Here is a 20,887-nt window from a genome sequence, read left to right on the forward strand (position 1 = left end):
CCTCCCTTGGGGGATCAGGCCACCGGGATGTGCGGCTTCCCTCTGGGGAGGCCCCGGGAAGACAGCATCCACCACATTGCCTCCAGGGCTCGTGGGGCTGATGAGCTCAAGGTGGTGCCGGGCTTCCCAGCGCCGCCGCCGGGAGAGACCCCTGTGAGGGGGCTGGCTGTGCAGGACAGAGGGATGGGTGTTCTGGTTGTCATCAGGATAATGTGCTTCTTGTATCTTGCTTCAGTATATCTGTACATTGCTGTGACACCCTCAGTAATTTTGGTGGCTGTTCTCCTCTTGGGGATTCTTCAGGACATGCCCTCGAATGTGTGTTTTATCCCAGCCACGAGGAGTGTCAGTCCTCAAAGTTTAGTGTTTAAGCAGCGAGAGAATATTGCATGACTGTATCTAGAGTTTTAGCTTGTTCCAGAAGTTTTGTGTTGTACGAAGCATCCTTGCTCGAGGCAAAGCTGAGGTCTAGTCTGGCTCATCCAGTAATAATTGCTTTGTGGAAGCCTTTTTGCCTCTCAGTAGAGGTAAAGGAGCTGGCAGTATTGGGTATCTACATCACTGCACTCAGGTTTTTGGATGTGGTTTATCTTGGCAACTCGACTGTGTCACTCATGGCGTGTTGCTGAAATGTAATTAGGGTGTGTGGTTCCCACTCCCTTGTTTGAGGGTGGGAAAAGGGAGGATTGCTTTGTAGTCCTTGTTTGTGGCTCCTCAGAGGGAGTCACCTTTCTTTCTGCTTTCTCCCTGCTCTTTCTGGGAAGCGCTCAGCAAAGAAAATATTTCACATAACTGCAAACAAGTAACCAGCTCAACCACCAATAATAGCAAATACTTTTGGATTTAGGTTCTCCCACGAAGAATTCAAGATCTAGTAATACATTTTTTGTTTCTTTCTGGACTAGCCTACTGAACAGAAATCTTCAGTAGGAAATACGTTTAGGAGGAAGGAAAAAGAAAACATACTGGAGTCTTGAATAGAGTGTACTTTTTACTTTACGGTGGAGTTTTTTGGGAATTTTATAGTAAGCCAGTATGAAGCAATGGTCTTACTAAAAGTAGTAAATTTACTGACAGACTGAAGAGACTTTTAGGTGTCTTGTTTATAGCTGCTGATTTCTTTGTTCTTTCTGAAAGGAGTCTGGAATGGCAGTTTATAGCACTTCACCTACGACAATGTCCTTGTCTCAGAACAGGAGAATTCACAGTATGAAATGTGGACCATCCAGTAAGTTATTTATGTTTCTACATAAAGTGACTTCAGCTGTCCCTTGTTTTCTGTGTTGTTTAATCATTCTTAGGAAGAAAAAAATCCTAAAATGGCTAATACAGGCCTTAATGATAAGGAGGCTCTACCCTGTTTGGTCTCAAAAGTCCCCAGGAGAGTGGAAATTTGTCATGGAGCTTCACCTAACTTTAAGTTTACACCTGGTTCTGTTTTGATTACTTGAAAGACTGTTCCTAACTGCAGGTTTTGTAATAAAGAACTTTCAGAAGGAAAATCTGCTCTTGTAGTGTGATACACATAACGATGTGGATTGCTGTCTAGATGATACTAAATTGTGTCCAGTACCTCTTCTGTGCTTGGAGATTTTTTGTTTGTTTGTTTTTGCTGAGGTGACCTACAGGTGTTTTCTGTGTGATGATCTATGGGTTAGCAGGATAAGGTCCTTTTGGCCACCAGCTTGCAGCAGTGGGCATTTGCTTGAGGAATGGGCATCTTTGTTTTTTTGATTTTGTCTTATTTTCAGAAGTGAAGTGGATGGGCTTAAGTATCTTTGGTGAAGGGTAAAGATCCTCTGTGTTAGCTCTGCAGAAGGGTCTGGGTCATGCTTGTCTTGTAGAAAGGAGAAGAATGAAGCAAAATAATTCAGAGTAATTTTAGTTAGTGATGCAAACCCTCTTAGTTTCTCTTCAGTCAGCCTGACCACATTGGATGTGGGACCTACATAATAGTGAATAGTCTGGATGTGCATCCCATAGCTTTATGGCACAAAAGGCAAGACTAATGTGTGGAATGGACTCTTTATCAATTGTGATTAGGGTTGTGTCATCTCCAAAAGCTTTTAATCCCTTCAATACACACTGTTTTCAGAAGCTTTTGAGGAGCATGTAGCTGAATGTGGAGGAAGGATACCAGAGTTTAGAGAAGCATAATATTGCTCCAAGAAAAACTATTACCTATGAATCTCTCTCCAGAATATGAAAAAGTTGTAGATATATTGTGTATGATAAAATTGATTTAGAAACCTAGCACTCTGTACTAGTAAAAATTCCTCTGTTTTTGAGGGTTGCACCAACTAAGAAGTTGTTATGCTCTTCTTTTTATACAAAATGAAGCAGCTTACAAAGAGAAGATATGCAGATCATGCTGAGAAATTTGTTGTCATAATAATAGTTTGTTTCACTGGGTTTAGTTTTTGCCTAGTGAAAATTTCTTTAATGGAACTACAAGATTTCGTTTTTTGCTTCAGGTCTGGAAAAAAGATGTGTTATTGTTCAAGTGTGCAGTAAAAACCATGGACATAAACTCATTGCAAGACTTCTATTAAAAAGCTTTTGTCAAGGGTTTATGTGCAAGTTTATAGTTTATTTTCTTAAATATGCCTAATATTTAAGAAATGGCAGAACAAATTTAGAACGAGGGAGAACAAAATGATTGTAAATGTCTTATGCTAACTCATCACATGGCTAAGCTTCTAAAGGAGGGTGCAGTTATGATGGCAAGAATTAGGTTTTATTGCTCTCTGTAGATGTGATAGTACAAACTTTTTTGTTTCCTTTCTAATTTGTATTTCTATGAGGCAAAGATATTCCATATGGATTTTCCATTTCTGATGTACTTGTTTTGGAAAGACAATGTTGTTGAAGACATGCCTTAAAAATTATTAATGATTACCTGTCCTTGAAGGCAAATAAAATCAGTATTATTAAACTCTTTTAAACAGTGGAAGTTTCCTTTTTAAATCACAGTAAATTAGTGTGTGGCAAATGGAGTCTATTTTTGTCTGTGTGTGTGAAAGACACATTAAAAAAACAAAACAAAAGAATAATCTGATCTGTTTTGTACAATGCTCTAAATAATTAGAAAAATAGTTTTCATTTTGGTCTCTCCAATTTAAAGAGAGATGCAAGCTGCTATAACTCTGCCCATGGAGTGGGATTTGCAAATGTCTGGGGATGTATGAAATAATAAAACTTTTTTGTTTAAAAAACCTGAGCAAATAGAAACCCAAATCAAAACAGCAAGGTGGGCTGTCAGCTGCTTTCTCTACTTTAGCAATGTCTCTAAGAAAATTATTCTTTGAAGTACTTATAAGTTCACTATAATCACAGTTTTATATTTCATCCTACTACAGTCAATTCTTGCTGCAATACCATTTTTTCTTGTATTCTGTTACTCTATAAAGATAAATCAACTTGTTTTATGTGGAATGAATGCATGACTTGTGCAAGAGATCTCTTTACCTTTGTGTTGTGTTAGTCAATTGAAAGCATTTCAGAAAGTGAAATGTCTTAAGTCATGTCTTACCTGTCACTGGAACAAAAAAGTTGGTATAGCACAAGCAAATGCCAAGAGATAAGTTCTGTGTTAGTTTCTTGTAGCCAGGGAACTTGGGATTTGAAATGTTTATCAGAAAAACTGGCGAAGTTAACAGGTAGTTTACATAGCTGTTAAACTTTCTTCCACACAAATATTTTTCAGGCATAATTAAAAAACAACAAACAAATGTAAAAAACCCCAAACAGAAAACTCCTGAGCTAAAGCATTAAGAACCTGGGACAGGCAAACCAAATTATTTCTGGAGGTATTCAGGCTGCGGCTGAGAATTTCTAACATTCTAAATGCTACAAATTCTCTGGTGTTGAAATGCTGTAGCAGGCACGAGACACTGTTACCACAGAAGATGCTTGTCCCTTGCAATGTGTGCTTGAGAACTGGTTTCAGGAGGTGTACCAGAGCAGAAAATATGTGGCTAACTGGAAGGCTCTTGGAACTGAAGGGCACCTAGAGAAATGTGCAGTGGAAATTATGCAGAGTTACAAAATACAGAATTTCAAGGTTGTTGACTGCAAAAATTTAAATATTACATTTTAAGCACAACTGCTGCTTTTTTATGTGTGGCTCTAGATCTAATTGAAGTTTCTTGCAATGGTTGTATTAATTCTCCCCTAGCTGAAGGAATACTGAAAGCTTGCACCTAGAGAAATGTGCAGTGGAAATTATGCAGAGTTACAAAATACAGAATTTCAAGGTTGTTGACTGCAAAAATTTAAATATTACATTTTAAGCACAACTGCTGCTTTTTTATGTGTGGCTCTAGATCTAATTGAAGTTTCTTGCAAATTCTTATCCTGATCTGCTTTGCTTTTTCACCTTTCCATTCAAGAATAAAATTTGTTGATTTTTAAATAATTCATAATTTTAATACTTTGATTACCTTCAGACTCTTCAAGTGAACTACTCTTCAACTCTTGCATAGAACTTTTAAAATGTGTGATTTTTAAAGGATTCTGAAAAGTATGATTCCTGTCTATTTCTGTAAATGACTCCAAATCTCTAAAACTGTTTGGGTAAAAGTTGATATCTAGGCAGAATCATAAGAACTGAGGGCATGGGCTGGACCTTGTATCTATCTTGCTTAAGCAAAAATTTATCACTTCAGATCTCTTAATTAATCTTTCGTTCTTAAACTTTTCTGTCCAAGTGAATCTAGTAATGAATGTCCTGAAAAGAAACCTGTGTCTAATATTTTGCATTAAGCAATTTTTGTTCATGCTGTGTTTTAAACAGTAGAAAAAATAGTAGCACAAGGAAGTACTAAATGTTTTACTGAAAAACACTCATAGGAAGGTACACATCAGGCACAAATACTCAAGAATTAATAGTGTACTGGTGATAATGGTATGTTACCTTGAGGTCAAACCTGGGCTTGAGCATCTGTATTCATGTGATAGTTAAAGCAAAAATCAAGAATTTCAAAGTTGATGTGCATGGTAATCTGCACAGTCAGAAGTGTTCTTGAATGAAAGTGAAAAAACTTTAGTTTACATATCTCTTTGATGTAGTATCTTTTGTGTGGAATACATAGAGAAGATTTCTTTGCAGTTACCTCCTTGTGCTCCAAGAGGAGAGCACTTCTGTAGTGACTGTATCTCACTTCATGCTGAAGGGCTCCACACTATATAAATTACTTCTTTTATTCCTAATGAGCATGTCAGATCAGGAGACCAAGTCATGGATGAGCAAGCCAGGACATAGCATTCAATTAGAACTGAAATAAGTTCAAGGGATCTTAAGTATTCATTGGAGAAGAAGTAATGTAAGAAAGCAGATAAAGCTAAATGTGCACAATATCAGAGATGCAAACCCACTAAATACATTGCATCAATAATAGAATTTCAAAACAAGTATGTATTTTGATGAAGATGCAAGATACCTTTGAACAGCTGTGATGATGCTACTAAGGAATGTCTCTGTGTGAAGGTTGGACACTGCTCTGCAGAATCCCTTGTGGGAATGTGCAGATGGGCTGGATTACAGTCACACTTTTTCAATAATGGGCTCAAGGCTCTGCTACTGCTCATAGAAGAATTTAAAAGGGGGATGAACTGAAAAGGGGGTCTATGTGCTCAAGGGACTAAAACAGCCCTATCCATGGGGCTGCAGCCTGTTCAGTAATTACCAGGGGGTTAGAGTATTTAAGCTGAGAACAGCAGAGAAGAATTCAGACCTGTGCTGCAAGATGATGCCAAGTCTTCACCTTATTTGATAAAGAAGGAATTTGAGGCTAGTTGCTTCATCACAGCAGTGGTCATGCTATCAGGGTGATTTGCAAGTTCTGGTGGCAACAATGATTGGAAATCCCATTATTAGTTACGTGAGTCAAATCATGCTGTTTAGGCTTCCCATTTTCTGCTAGAAAAGTCTCACCAGTTTTCAGTTTCAGATTCCAACCCAGTGCACTCAACTGGCGTAATGTCAAAGGGGAAAGAGGAGCTGAGGAGTTTTTAATAGGTGTCACCTTCAGGTAAATGAAGGACAAAATATTCTTCTGTAACTTTCCTAATGTTAGCTTTTACTTAATCTTCATGTATTTTCCCTTTCTGCAAGTATTAAAATTTCTCGCATTTCTAGGGGAGATATAAACTTTTGATGTGGTCATCTGTGTTATCTTACTTGGAGAGGTCATATTCCTTTAACAACAAAGATTAGAATGAACCCCTTGTTACAGGATATTTTTTCAGAATTCTTTAGGAGGTATTTCTGTGTTAATGGAGCAGAATTGCATGATTAAAGGAGGTCACATTTACAGTAGTAGGAGTGCTAAATGTGATCTGAAACAATGCTGCTTTCCTCATTACCTTCTTAGGGATAACTAATGTTTGCACACACAACTGTCCTATGCAGTGTAAGGAAAGACAGTTTACAGTGGTGTAAAAAGGGATATAAAATACAACAACTAAGATTGTCATACTTTCTTAGAATCATAACACACAGAAGAGGTCTTTATAAAGAGGAAAATGCTCATGATTGTGTTATTTGGTTTTTGATTCAGATTTGACTAATACCCTTTCTCTCTAAAAGAGAGCCAGGGAGATCCTTCCCAGTGACAGCAAGGGTCCCCAGGTCAGCTGACTGTTTGCACAATATGAGCAAACATGGCTTGAAGCAGGTTACCTGAGCCATGCTTAGAATGGAATCATTCAACCCAAAACATCAAAAGGGGGCTAACTTCCTCTACAGCTCAGAGGAACATGACTTGCAGCCTAATAGCATGTTATTGTAACTGGGCAGGCAACAGGGCATAATCTTAGAGAAGCAAAGAACAGAGACCAGGGCTCTGGTTACACAGGTCTCACAACACTCAAGATGAAAGAGATCAATGTCTGCCTCTCTTGACAAGAGGAACAGGCTTTTGCATTATTGACAAGATTGGTCACTGTGAGCATGTAAATGAGATGGCTCAGTCACTGTAAGTAGGGACCTTTCGGCATGCTGCTTGCATTATTTTTATTGACCTCACACTGGCCAGGCAGGGCAAAGAGCTGGATAGTTGGGCTAGCAGGCAAAGAAACATTGCCTTTTACTTTGTCTACCTGCCTTGTTCTTTTGAACATGGCTTTTATTTTTTATTTGTTGGTGGGTAAGAGAGTGCTTGTTGAAACCAAGGGAATCAAAATTAATTGTTTGGATATTTTGAAAGTCTTTAAATAATTAGTTAGTATTTATAATGGGATTGCAAATGGAAATGGTAATGGCTTGAAGTTGAAAGGGAGTAAATTTAGATAAGATATTAATAAGAAATTAATTGCTATAAAGGTGGTGAGACACTAGAATAGTTGCTAAGAGAAGGAGAGGATGCACCATCCTTGGGAGTGTTCAAGGCCAGGAGGGATGGGGCATTGAGAGACCTGGTCTCATGGTTGCTTTTTTAAGCTACCAAAGAATTAGAGATGATCTTTAAGGTCCCTTCCAACCCAAATCATTCTATGACTATTTTTCAAGAATGATATATTTTTAAAGATAAAGAAAAGACTGGTTTCTTCTGAGTAGCTTGTCTGCTTTCTGCAACTAAAGCAATGTCAGTGTGTATTCTAAAGTACAAAAACTACTATGATGGCATACTAGTAAATTATTAAAATTAAAATAATTTCCTGAACAGACTTTATGGGAGCAAATATTAGCAAAATAAGTAAATGGATCACAATTGTTAAAAAAATATTTAATCACAAAGTTTAAATTTATTAACAGCAAACTTTGTTTCTGCTTGTGTGTCTTTTTCTTTAGACTGTGAAAACTTTTGTTGTATTTTGATATGGATCTTCCCAGGGAAAATAGGAATTAAAAAAACCCATCACCTCCTTCCCCCAAACCCAAAACTGTCAATTGCAGGGATCTGTGTCTTTATGCAAAATGTTCATGGTTGGTGTACTTGGAAACTGTAAGATGGAAGGAGGGCAACAGGTAAAGAGACACATCTGGGTTTGGAACATCTGTATTTCTAAGGCAGTCTGCTCTCATCCTGGCAGAGCTTACCAACAGGGTGTTACTCATGGAAGGATACAGGCACTGGGCTTCTTCGTGGTGCATTGTGGCGCAGTACTTGTTCACTTCCTCTATTCATTACTTAGAGGGCTGAAAACATGTCAGACTAGCAGATGTCCCAGACATTTTGATTTTGCTTCTCAAAATGTGCAGTAGATTTATTAATCTGGCTGTATAACTTGAGTTGAAGCTATCACAGTGGGTTTCCTTTTTGTTGGGCTGATTGAATTCTCAGGGACACTAATGCTAAGTTAGCAACTCCTATCATTCTCAGAGTTACATTCCAGGAAAGAACTTGGTCTTAAGAAAGAAAACTATAATTTATTTTTTACATGCCTTGATTTTTTTCCACTCAGATTCAATTACATGTTTTAATGGAGGTGAGTGTGTCTACAGAGAGCTGTGCAACTGCAGTCGATTTAATGCGACGGGACCGAGATGCCAGACAGGTGTGTAAAGAGAGAACTCTGACTGGGTTTCTGGGATTGCACTCGTGCTCCCACTGCTGCAATGACTACTCTCTGCCTAAAGGTTCCCTTCATGCTGTAGCATTTTCTCCATCTTTTCTTTTATGTCATTATATTTCACAGCATGTTGGCATGCACTGCCCCATCTCAACTCCTGTTTGTATCAAAAAACCAGTGCTATGTCTCAAGTGACTCTCCTTTTGTTAGTGTATAACACAGGTGCTGAAAGAGATCATATATGCAGGACATGGGGCCAATATAATTTTGAAACTTTTGATGGACTCTATTATTACTTTTCTGGGAAATCCACATACGCCCTTGTGAGACACGCTGAGTTAGATGAACAGAGCTTTTCCATACAGGTAGGGAATGGTATTTCTACATTCCTTTGAACTGTTTGAGCATGCTAATAATGTATTCATTTTAAGAGATTAAAAATAACTTGAGATGATAACAGGGGGTTGTATCATGTAACCTATATGTGATTTTAACATGATGTGGACTACCAGTTATGATAGTGTAAAATGTAAACAGCTGGAATAAAGACTCTGTGTCCTTCCAAAGACTGCTTTGTTCACTCAAAGCTGTGAAAAGACCACTCCATGACCATGGCTCTGAAAACACCACTCAGTTTTTTCCACAAGAGGGGGACCAAACTTCTTGTTCCCATGCTGAATGCAGATTTGGTGGTATTAGTTCTGTTACTGTGAATTACAAAGAATTTGATTAAAATGTTGACTTTGTGATTTTATTTGGCAGGTGAATAATGATCCTGAATGCCATTCTTCTCCTTATTCCTGCAAAAGGTCCATTAGTTTATTCTTTTCTGGAGATGAACAGATAAAGATGAGCAGTGAAGTCACCTATAAAGGATTTGGGTAATTGCAGTCATGCTTCTAATGCTGTAGTTACATTGGAGTTAATATCATGGTACCATTTTGATAACAGAGATGTAAACTTATTCCTTGGTAGGCTGAAAAAGCACCCAGACCACAGCTGCAACATTTACCCTCCATTTATTGAGTAGTGTCTGAGGAAGGTGATACCTAAATCAGTGATATATAGAATTAAGTATAATCATTGGCATTCATGATTTTTGCTGTTATTTGCAAATTCATGTGGTTTAGTGGAGTTACTCAGTATTTCCATCAGGGATTTTCAGTTGTATGAGGAAGTCATTACATCAGCAAGTAATTTATTTTTAATGGTTACATTTTCTAATGTAATACTATTTTTGGTTCTGTGTCATTCCAGAGTACAATTACCTTATGTTATTGGAAACTTACACATCCAGAAGCTAGCTGGATACTTCCTAGTCAGGCACCAGTATGCCTTTACTCTGGCTTGGGATGGTGCATCTGCAGTGTACATTAAAATGGCGCCAGAGTACCTGGGCAAAACCCACGGACTGTGTGGAAACAATAATGCTGTTCTGCAGGATGATCTGGAAACCAGTTATGGTGAGTATTTAAGGTACTTCCTGCTCTGTAATGTGGTGGGTTTATTTTTCAGGTGAGCTAAATGTTACTTAGTATTTAGTTGTAATGCTGGTTGAATTTAAGATGGGTGATTTTTGAAATGGAAAATATGATACGGAAATACTTCTGCTAAGTGATACTTGGTGAAGAGAGCAAGTTTCAATATAGATGGGGCTGTAGGGAGGAAGATCTTAAAGCTGTCTTACTCAATTACCTACAGTGGTATTTGTGCTCCAGTTTCCTGGGACCTGAAAGGTAAAGTCTGTTTTTAAATGTTCACCACCCTTTTAGAAATTTTCCAGCCTATGCAAGCCTGAGGTATTGCTATTGGAAATAAATCAATAATTAATAAATCAAATTAATGAAAACTGTCAAATCCTGTTTGATCTGGCATTTCATTTGTATTAACGCTTTCAGAATTAACCAGTGATCCTTCAATGTCAACTTCAGACATTTCTGAAAGTCTTGGATTTCAGTAAATAATGAGTGAAGATATCTGTGAAATGAGGAAAAAAAAAAAAGGAGGGAAAAAATCAGGTCCCCTAAAAGTATCTCAAGTTAGGCTGTAAAAACTTCTGGAAGTCATTGTTTTGGGCTGTTTAACTGTTGGCTCCTCCTCTTGAGGATATTTCTGTAGAGCACTACTTCAAAGCTCAGAGAGTGAGTGTGGTTTCCTCTGTTGTTTATGCCTTCCATGCAGTTCCAGAAAGCACCAGCCCTGCTCTGTTAGCAGTTATTACCCCCACTAATACTTTGCTCACTAAATCAAGTTGTTTATATTAATACCAAGATCAAGGGGTCATTTCCCCAGAGACTTTCCTTTCCCCTCTCACCTTTCTCAGTGTATCAGTCCCTTAAAGCTGCGTTTGTAGCACAAGTGAATTCACTGTGCACGAGCTTTATCCACTTAGCTTGGGGAGCAGTAGTAATAAAGGTGTGGTAAGATATGCATGTGTGGGCAATCCAAGAAGTAATCAATGTCTCCACCTGTCCAAGGTGGATGATGATGATGATGATAATAATGATGGATTAGTTGGTGTAACCCTAGTATGGGCATTGCTACTTAAATAAAAGAGTCACACCCATGTTTGGCTAATTCAAACAATCATTTTGTACCATTGCAGTGACTCAGGAATAAAATCTTGAGTTTTAGACTCCCCGTTGGGAATTGTCTGTAAAGTGACAGCATAGACCTATGTCTATACAATTTAGTAAAGCTTTTGTTTCCTTTATTCCATTGATGACTAAGGCAGGTGTAGTCCTTCTCCCTTAAAGCCCTTCCTTGCCTGAGTAAGGTACTTTCTGCTGTCCTAAAGCCCACCTCTGTAGTTCCTTTTAAAAGTATTTTTTGCTTCTTGAAAGGACCAGATTGATTTCAGCTTATTCACTTAGTAGTAAGAAGGGTTAGGTGTTCTATTCTTGATGTGCTTTGATTATTGAAACGTTTCCCTGGGAAACCCTACAGAAACACTGTTGTTCTGCCAAGTCACTGTGTGACTCTGTGTGTGTGTGTGTCTTGTCTAGGAAAACTGACAGATGATGTAACAGAATTTGTAGAGAGCTGGCAGGAAAATCCTCCACAAGGAACACCCGATTGGGATAAATCTCTTCTCAATGAACCACCGTGCCTGACACAAAGCCATGAATCTCTGCAGGTTTGGATCAACATTGATCAACATTTGGATCAACATTGATCAATTTTGATCAACATTTGGGTTATTGACATAGTTGATGATTTTAATTGGAGCAAGAGTTTGACTTAATTTGAATGTTCAGTGAATAATTTGACAACTTTTAAGCCATGAAGGAGACTGGAAATATTTGCACCTTTTTTGGGGAGAGGTGAATTAAAATACTTACTGCAGCAGATCTTCCTTTGTCCTGTAATCATTTCCCCTCCACCCTGCTGCCCCTCTTTTCTTCTGAATTTAATTCTTGATCTTTTCAAATGTTATACTGTCTGCATAACAGCCAATAGAAGTGTTTGACTATGAAGCTGAATGAGTGACAAGTTGTAAAATATGGGATTCTTCTAGAACTAGTACACATTCCTTCCCTTCAGGAAGGATAGAAAGAAGCAGGGAAGCAAAACCAGAGCCAGAGCGCAGTTCATTTGCCAGTGCTTAAAAAGACAATTATTGTTGCTTTTTTCCATGACATTGAAGTAATTTTTCCTTTTAATTAGTATTTTCAGGATATAACCCTTAACTTAAAGTGCTTTGAAACTGAAGCTGATGCCAGCTAGGGTTTATTTCTCTTGCCTTTTACTGTGTAATTTAATTAAAATGAAGGCTTTTTTCAGGTCGTCTTGGCTTAGTTGCAAAATTAACTATGTTCTTTTTGGGGAAGGGATATATTTTACTACCACCGACATGACCTTGGATAAAAGATTCAATGTTATGGAAACTTTGGCATGGAGAGCAAGATGTTGCTTAACACTGCTTCTGTTTGGTGAGAGGAAAGTGATTCCTAGACACAGATGTCTGTTCTGATTTTCCACAGCATTCTATTTTATTCTGCTTATGTTTGTTTTTGAAAACCTCATTACAACAGCTGTCTCTTTCGTTTCAGAGGGCATATGCTCTGTGTAATATCCTGTTACATCCCCCATTTAAACAATGTCATGAGTATGTGAGTCCTCTTTCTTTTATGGCAAGCTGCACAAATGATCTCTGCATGTAAGTGAATGTTTTTGGCTAATTCCAAAGCTATTATAAAAAACCATGGTCCTTTTATCATAAGAATGAATTAAAAATGTTAAATGAACAGATTTGTGGCTTTCTCTGCATGTAAGTTTTTATCTATCATTGTGCTGTTATCTTGCTTTTCTCACTTGTTCTAGTTTTACTGCTGTGGAATGCTGTGGAGTTGTTCCTGTTTTCTTTGGTATAAGGAATGGCAAATCCAGGCCCAGATATTTTCCTAATGTGTTAGTCTACGTCCCTTGAATATGTAATCTGTTTTGATTCTGAGTGTGAAACATCCTTAGGTGCTTTCTGCCATTCTACAGCCTTTTTAACTATAACAAAAAGTCACAGTGAATGAGCCTGTTTGGCTTCTTCGAACTGTATGGTAATCCATTGAAAAGAGGAGTTTGATTACTATTTGAACTTATGCTACCATTTCATAACCTGCTATATTGCTGGTCCGAGTGGTTTTGACTAGTTAGATTAAATAAACCAAGGCAGGTCAGAAGATAACTTCCATTTCTTGTACCCTGGTGGCTCACTGGTAGAAATTTTACACTTCCTTCTGTAACGAGTGCGCAACAATAAGGGGAGTGCACTCTTAGTTTAATAAATGAAATTTATTAGTAATTAAGCAAGTAGAATGTGAGCAAAAGCAGCGCTGGGTGACAGGGGAGTCTCCGCTCCGCCAACTGCCACGGTTTTTTAGCTTGTACAGAGTCCCTTATATATGGTTTTTTCTTCCGCTTTCCTGTCTTTCCAGGTGGTTGTTATCTAGTTTCTCTGCGCATGTGCGTTGTGTTGCTAGGGGGTCTTCTTCTGCCTTCTGGTGGTCGTTGAGGCTGAAGCCAGAAGTCTTCCTCCATAGTCCTCTGAATGACCCCTGTTTTTTTTCTCCCATATTTGGTATCTTATCTCTTTAGTTACATAACATAAGCGGAAGCGGTACATATTTGGTACTACATATTTTACAGACTGCAATGGCACATCTTTGGCAATTCATATTGTTCCGGATATACGGGCTAATTCTGCAAGCGTATCCTCCTTCAGCTACAGAGGATAACTTGTCTACCTCCATAGTTTAATAAACAATTGCAGCTTTTAACACTTCTTCTGACTTCTCTGCAGGATGTTTTTCCTTCTGTAAAAATCAAGACCTTTATTGAAGTGTCCTTATACAGCTGTATCTCTGGCTTTTGTGGATTTATTCAGGAAAATAGTGTCAGGTCTCAAATGTATTAATTACATTGATGATTTCTCTTCAAGTGTGGCAGAAAGTTTTTTATCCTTTTAAGACTTTTAACCTAGTCCAACAGCACAATACTTTAGAACATTGTTGAAGTAGATTCAAACAGCATGGTTGGATGCAATGCAGGAGCATTCATGAGGTTATGATTGTATGTTTGAATGGAGATACACAATAATGTCTCATGTTTTATTTGTGTAAGGTCAGCAGCTGATGATGCAACTTGGTGTCGAGCACTCACTGAGTATGCCAGAGCATGTGCCCAGGCAGGAAAGCCACTTCATGGATGGCGTGTGCACTTCCAGCAGTGTGGTAATGCCCATGCTCTTGTACTTGGAAATGCTGCTTGCTCATTGTATTTTGAGAAGGGTGTCCTTCATAGTTTTACTTCTTTGCCATTCTCCAGTTTTGGATTCATCCTTAATGAAGCTCTTAAGTGAGTCAAATTCACTTCAAGGCTACACAAATGCAATGGGTTTCCTCTTTAATATGTGTGATTTGTACCATATTTCTTTAAAGCACTAAGCTTATTACAATGTTGTTCTTTAAGGTAATTAAACCTTTTTATTTATGTGGAGCTGCTCTTTCAAATATTGTCAAAGTCTTCATGGCTTTGTGATACAGAAAATGTGTATCATGAGTGTTAAAAATAAACTTAAATTGCAGTTTCATAAGACTTCATCTTACAAGTCACATAAAGTAAGTTTGAAAGAGGTTACCTAATTTGTTTGCCTGGAACACAGGACCAAAACTGCTTTGTCATCCATGACAGGAGATTTCCCCTGTGGTTCCAAAAAATCTCTGTTAATGGGTGTTCTGACCACTTCTGGTGATGGTCTGAATATCTAAATAGCTCTGCTGAGAGAAAGTGTAATTTAAGATTATTCCTTCTTAATGCACCTTAAATGGAGCGAGTGGGAATATATAAATATGTGTCAGTTCTCTGTGTGTTAGGAAAGCCATTGTTTTAGACAAAGTTTATGTAGAGAACAGATACTCAACTGACTAGCCAGAAGAGAAATACCTGAAAGAAACATGGGCAATCCATTTAAGCCCTTTGGCAGTAGCTCTACTTCTCTGCCTGTTTCTGTATTTCAGCCATTACCTGTGCTGAGCCCTTGACCTACAGTGAATGCATCAACTGCTGCCCTGTTTCCTGTCACCAACAATCACAGTGCATTGGCAGTGAGCTTCACTGCATTGATGGGTGCTACTGCCCAGATGGTGAGTTTTGCTCCTCAAAACTGTATTTGATTCCGTAAAACTTCCAGATTCCTCCCCAAGTTACACCCTATATGACCTGACTAGAATAAAGCATTCCCAGGAGCTCTTTTATAAACTGAGTGCCAACAGAGAGGGGATAACTGACCTTGTTTTCCTAACTGACAAGAGCCTTTTCCTCCCTGTAAAATGTAGGAATGGGTTTCAGCACAGATCCACATTCTAGCTGTAGAGCTGCACAATTTCAGTGAAAGAATGGGGTTTGCTCTGTTGTTACAGGGCAGCCACCCTCCTGATTTTGGTGGTTGCTGAATGGGTTTTGTTGGTAGGGGGAGGATTGTTTTGGTCGCTTGGGTTTATTTTGTTTGGGTTTTTTTCCTGGTTAGAGTGCTTAGGAAAGCTCAAAACCATGACCTAAATAAAACTCATTCCTGTGGCCAGAAACAGGTTTTGATAGCGAGGCTCTTAGACTGTTGTTTCATCCTGGCAAGTGAGGTATTCAGCAGTGTGGCCTGTAGCAAAACTTTGCCCTCATCACCAAAATAGATGTTAATATCCAATACCTAATAATTAGCTTCTGTTGGCTACATAATTCTGTCTAAAAGGGGACAGAGAAAGTTGTGCCATGGATCTTCAAATCCAGCCTCTTCTATGTATATGTCATAAGTTATGCTTTTTATTGTTTGGTAAAGCCTTTTTTGCTTCTGGTTCTCTGATAAGAAAAGAATTATAATAATAATTATAGTAATAATGAAAAAAGGCAAAAAAAATTTCAGTAAAATGAGGACCACAGAGGCAAAGATTTGTAAATGTGTTAAAAAATAAGCCAAAGGTACTCAAAGCAGCACAGCTTGTATATTTGGGTTTGTTATTTTGTGTATGCATGGATTCCTCTCCCTCTCACCTGGTATTAAATATTTGTTATTTGCACTATGTTTAGTGTATCTTGATAAATTTAGTCACTTGATCCCTGTAATATAGTTTATTTAATATAATTCAAATGCACCCTTTTTTTGGTGAAAATGAGTAACAAATAGTCTAGAGTTTTACTATCATACATGACCATTGTGTTGCTCTTGAATATAATTGTTAGTGCTCTGTCAGCCATTGGCATAGATATTTCAGTTTTTCCTTGTTATTTTATTCCTTCTAGGCTTAATTTATGAAAATGAATTGTGTGTCAAGCCTATGGACTGTCCTTGTGACTACCATGGAAGTTTCTTTGAAATAGGTTCAGTGGTTTATGAAGAATGTAATAACTGGTTAGTAATTTTTCTTTTTGCATTGTGAACCAAATCCCTTAATGATTGTAGGCCTTCCTGAAGGCCCATTTCCCATTATCCCATTTAGAAATGGGATAAACTTGATATGTACTCGCGTTTCTCCATACAAAAATTGTTGTTCTATGTATGTTTTGCAATTAAGGAAAAGATAAACTATTGAGGCATTAATGTGGAAGAAGAGAAAATGACAAATATTGCAGAGAATACTATTAATACTTAGTGCTGTTTTTCGGTTTGAACTCTCCCTTAAAAATAAAAATAATTTAGAATTCAAAATCTTAACAGGAGAACTACTTCGGCTTTGTCTCCTGGTTTTATTGTCTCACTTGGACATAAAGACCCTAATGTAATTGTGACATTAAGCTGCTGTTTTGGAATTTCTTAAGTTAATTTTATAAATTGGAAAGAAAATTTGTAGTACAAGAAAGTGCCTTTTATTGGATCACCTAGACTGAAAAAAGTTGTGGATGTGCAACTTTTTTCCCCACAATAATTCTGTCTTTAGAAGTCATAGGATTCAAAGTGCTTGTGCTTATTCTTCTCAATGTTATTAATCCTTAGCTTTTCTAATGGTTATTAAGGAGCTAAAAAGAAACAATAGTGATACTGGATGCATGGATTAAATTTCACGTGATCGTGTCCTCATGACAAGATTCCAGGCATTCTAAAGACTGATAACTCTGTTGTACCCTTTTGTAAGACTCAAGACACTTGCTGCTCATTCCGTAGAGAAGGAATCCATGAAGAACAACTGAGGGACAGCTGGGTATAACTCAGAAAATAAAAGTATGAAAACTTTTTGTTTTGATTTCAGCACTTGCATTGGAGGAAAGTGGATCTGTACAAATCTTACATGTCCAGGTGTGTCAAAGTCTTGAATACTTAACTGTTTGATAACTCAATTCTTACTTCATGTAAAATAGTACTTTTAGATCTTAATATGGTATTTCACTATGTATTTGCATTTTTATTTCAACCTACACACTCAGATTAAATATTAAAATGGTCTGGCTTATCAGGTAACTGTGTTAATATTTCTGAAAATCAGTCTTATGAGCCACAAATCCAGTACCCATAACATAAGGATGACACACATTATTGCCTCTTTCTGGGGCAGGAGCTGCTCAGGTATCCTGGCCTGGCATCAGGTGGGAACTCCATAACAAAAGCAAGGAAAAGTTGGAGTTCCTAACTGTGTTCCTAACACCTGGTTGTAACATAAATACAATTTTATAAATTAAAGAATGTATCAGAGTGTATGAACTCACCAGTAGTTAGAACTGTAGAGCTATTGCTATGATTAGTACTCTGCCTTTACTACATGCTTACATGCATTATTTATTATGTTTTTCAGCTGAATGCTCCATTTCAGGAGACACCCATTTAATGACCTTTGATGGGCGCAAATACACTTTCCAAGCCACCTGCCAATATATTCTGGCAAAGAGCCGCACCTCTGGAATGTTCACTGTATCCTTGCAAAATGCTCCTTGTGGACAGGTAAGAGTTGCAGCCTTCTTGTAATGTTTATATCCTGAAGGGCCTATTAGTGGAGGGGAAAAAAAGCATTTAAAAAGAAAAGCAAGCTACAAGTCTGTGCATGTGTATAGCTGATCCTAAGGGTGCTGTTAAAAGTGGTGTGATACTACTTTGTGTTTGAAAGTTTTTGATGCTGTACACAGAAGTCACCAAATATTTTTGTCTGCCTTACATCCAAGACCTGTTCTTTCATTTGTCTTGTATGTGCATTTCTGAGCATGTATTATAAAACTATGTGTGAGGTATGGAGCACTGGTAAGGTTTTTGACTACAGAGTTTCATTTTTATTACAGTCTTGAAAGGGCTAATAATTTTCAGGCAGTTAAGATAGAACAGATCTTAAAATTCATACATGGTACAGGAAATGTAGTGCACTGAACTTAGCTGTTTTCTCGAATCAGGCTTTTCTCACTGTCTGAGTTCTACATGTGCATGTAAGGGCAGGATTTGGCCCACATTTATACTAAGGTCATGATTACCAAGCTGCTGGATTCACCGTAGGAGAGAGACTTCGTATCTTGGCCAGATTTATGTTCTGTCTCTGATGGCCTTCTGTAATAATTTTTACTTAGAAGCAACTGTACCGGCATTTGAAGTGTATATAGCCTTAAATATGACTTTGCCATGATTCTAGACCATCTATATATGTTAGGCCCACATTATTACATAATTCACATAAAATCAGATTTAGCACCTTTGCTTTGTACTTCTGTGGAGGTAGCTACATTATTTTTCTTCTGTGTTCTAAATAAATGTGTGATTCTGTAAGTCCTTTTCCATTAATGATTGCAGTCACTTTCTCTGCAGTTTCTATTGTTCATGCACTTGAGATTTCCTTGGAGAAATGAAATGGTTATATCAGTTGTCATGCTACACTTTATAAAGGCATATTTCAGTAGTTGTTTTCTATTTCTGCATTTTAACCTACTTCTCTGGATGACCGAAAAGATTTTTAAGTAGAAAGTTAGAATAAAGTTGCAGTGACAAGTTTATTATAATAGAAAGTTTTATTTGCAGTCCAGGTAGGAGATTGGAGACTGAGTGCAGGGAGTGCCCCCATCTCAGTGGTAGAAGTTGAGAGGTAAGAAAAATAGCTTAACTGGATAGAAACCAAATATATTCTGAAACTTGATGATCCACAAACAAATGTCTCTTCTATGGTTCCTAGGAGAAGTGTATCAGGACCCTAGATGAGATATGTGACAGGGCCTAGAAGTTACCACTGCTGAAAAAGTGGATTCCTGGGTAGGAAATAAAATCTCTGTATAACACTCTAACAGCCTTCAGCTCTTTGAGATAGAAGTGTTACAGTGAGGCCTGTGAAATGAAGTCTTGGCAAGGACATGCACATTTAAAGAACTTCCACACTTTAACCTCTGTGTGCATTTTTCTTGTGATCCTGCTAGAATTTCCTGTTTATAGGAAGATTGAAGCTGTTTCAAGATGTATTTGGTTGTTGTTAGAATTCCCCCCTTCAAGAACCTATTTGAGTTAGCTTGGTTTTATTTCAACAAGTTGGGCTGGCTTCATTCTGTGCTAACCTTGGAAACCTGAGGAGCTGATTAAGTTTGTATCATCTCAAAGAAGTAAAAAATAAAAGGAATATATGTGAAACAAAACATAGGCATAGGCATACATCTGTTCAGTGTCATAGTCTTAGAATTTTGCAGGGTCCAAGAAGCTTGAGAAAGGTGGTTGTGCATAGTATAGATTAACTATATAATGGAAGAAAAGCAAAGGAAATCCCCAGAGAAACTGTCTAGGCAACTTTTATATCGAATGAGAGTTGAGGCCAAAGTGACTTCTTGCCGAAGCTCACAGCAGAGTACCTTTCAGCCTGACCTGCTGAAAAGCCCATCAATTAACAGAGCAAATATCTGCTGTGATAATGTGCGTAGTATGTATGTGTGTCTCATTCCCTTGGGCTAGGGAACACTCTGCATACAAACAGACAGAATTACGCTTTTTGGTTTAGTTTTTGTGGTTACTTTTTGTTGGGGAAAGTGATAACCAAACAAGCTGGCTTTCTGCAGCGCTGGTGAGACTGCAGAGTGCTTTGTGGTAACTCTTGCATTCTTCCTCAGCCTCACTCTGTGACTTTGCTTAATGTGTCTTTGTGTCCAGGTGGTTTGTAGGTGAAAAAAACCAGATTCTCTTGGCTTTTACTGCATGTTGGGCTTCATACCTCACCTAGCCTTTAACAAAAGTAACCTGATCAGTCCCTAACAGGCATAGATTTTACAGAGGTCTGAGTAAAGCATTCTGGATGTTAACAGAGTAATCAGAGGATTATGGGATATGTCCCAGAACTACATGCTGCTAATTTAATTATCAGTGTACGGGTGATAAGAGGGTAGTGAGAACAGTTTGTGTAGTATAATGCAAGAATTTGGGGCTTCAGTGCAGCTATTCAAGTCTCTAATTATCAACCAGCTGGTACCACTTGGCAGGAGATCTGCTTTTCAGTTCCCCAGGCACCCTCCATTATTTTTTTTTTCCCATTTATAAAAATTAATGAATTGAAATGGGAAGCTAAAAGATTTGTAATGTGGAATCTCATATTTCTTGATGGCTTGAGATTTTATGTGCTTCCTTAAAAAAGCCTTATCACTCCCATCTCATTCAAGCAGACTAGAAAATGTGGAAAGAAAATACCTGGGGAGATTTCAGCTTTCTGAATCACAAAGAATCCAGTCATCCTGAGCCTTAGAGTTGGTGACATAAACAGTCATCAGGCAACAGGTTATTTCAAAACGATGTGAAATTTTGTTTAAGCACTTTCTGGAAGGAGAATCAGTCAAGTGATCAGCACAGCTTAACCTTATCTGAGTTTCAGGTGACAGCCTCACTGGCTTTGTAGTTTGTATGATGAGAAATTCTTCTGAATATAGATTTTTTTTTTTTTTTTTTTTTTTT

The 20,887-nt window shown here is 37.9% G+C and overlaps 1 protein-coding gene across 1 annotated transcript in view; it reads left to right on the forward strand.

The window, feature by feature from the left end:
• The first annotated feature begins 27 nt into the window (after window positions 1-27).
• Window positions 28-20,887, forward strand: part of OTOG (otogelin) — a 95,232-nt gene continuing 74,372 nt past the window's right edge. The window contains exons 1-13 of the mRNA XM_017726562.1: window positions 28-153; window positions 1,138-1,228; window positions 8,407-8,499; window positions 8,725-8,879; window positions 9,277-9,395; window positions 9,772-9,977; window positions 11,520-11,650; window positions 12,567-12,673; window positions 14,131-14,240; window positions 15,027-15,152; window positions 16,303-16,411; window positions 17,247-17,293; window positions 17,787-17,932. Of these exons, the coding sequence (XP_017582051.1) occupies window positions 28-153; window positions 1,138-1,228; window positions 8,407-8,499; window positions 8,725-8,879; window positions 9,277-9,395; window positions 9,772-9,977; window positions 11,520-11,650; window positions 12,567-12,673; window positions 14,131-14,240; window positions 15,027-15,152; window positions 16,303-16,411; window positions 17,247-17,293; window positions 17,787-17,932 (1,566 nt within the window). The remainder of the gene's footprint in view (window positions 154-1,137; window positions 1,229-8,406; window positions 8,500-8,724; window positions 8,880-9,276; window positions 9,396-9,771; window positions 9,978-11,519; window positions 11,651-12,566; window positions 12,674-14,130; window positions 14,241-15,026; window positions 15,153-16,302; window positions 16,412-17,246; window positions 17,294-17,786; window positions 17,933-20,887) is intronic.

This window comes from Corvus brachyrhynchos, unplaced genomic scaffold (genome assembly GCF_000691975.1).
Source record: "Corvus brachyrhynchos isolate BGI_N302 unplaced genomic scaffold, ASM69197v1 scaffold62, whole genome shotgun sequence".
NCBI lineage: Eukaryota > Metazoa > Chordata > Aves > Passeriformes > Corvidae > Corvus > Corvus brachyrhynchos.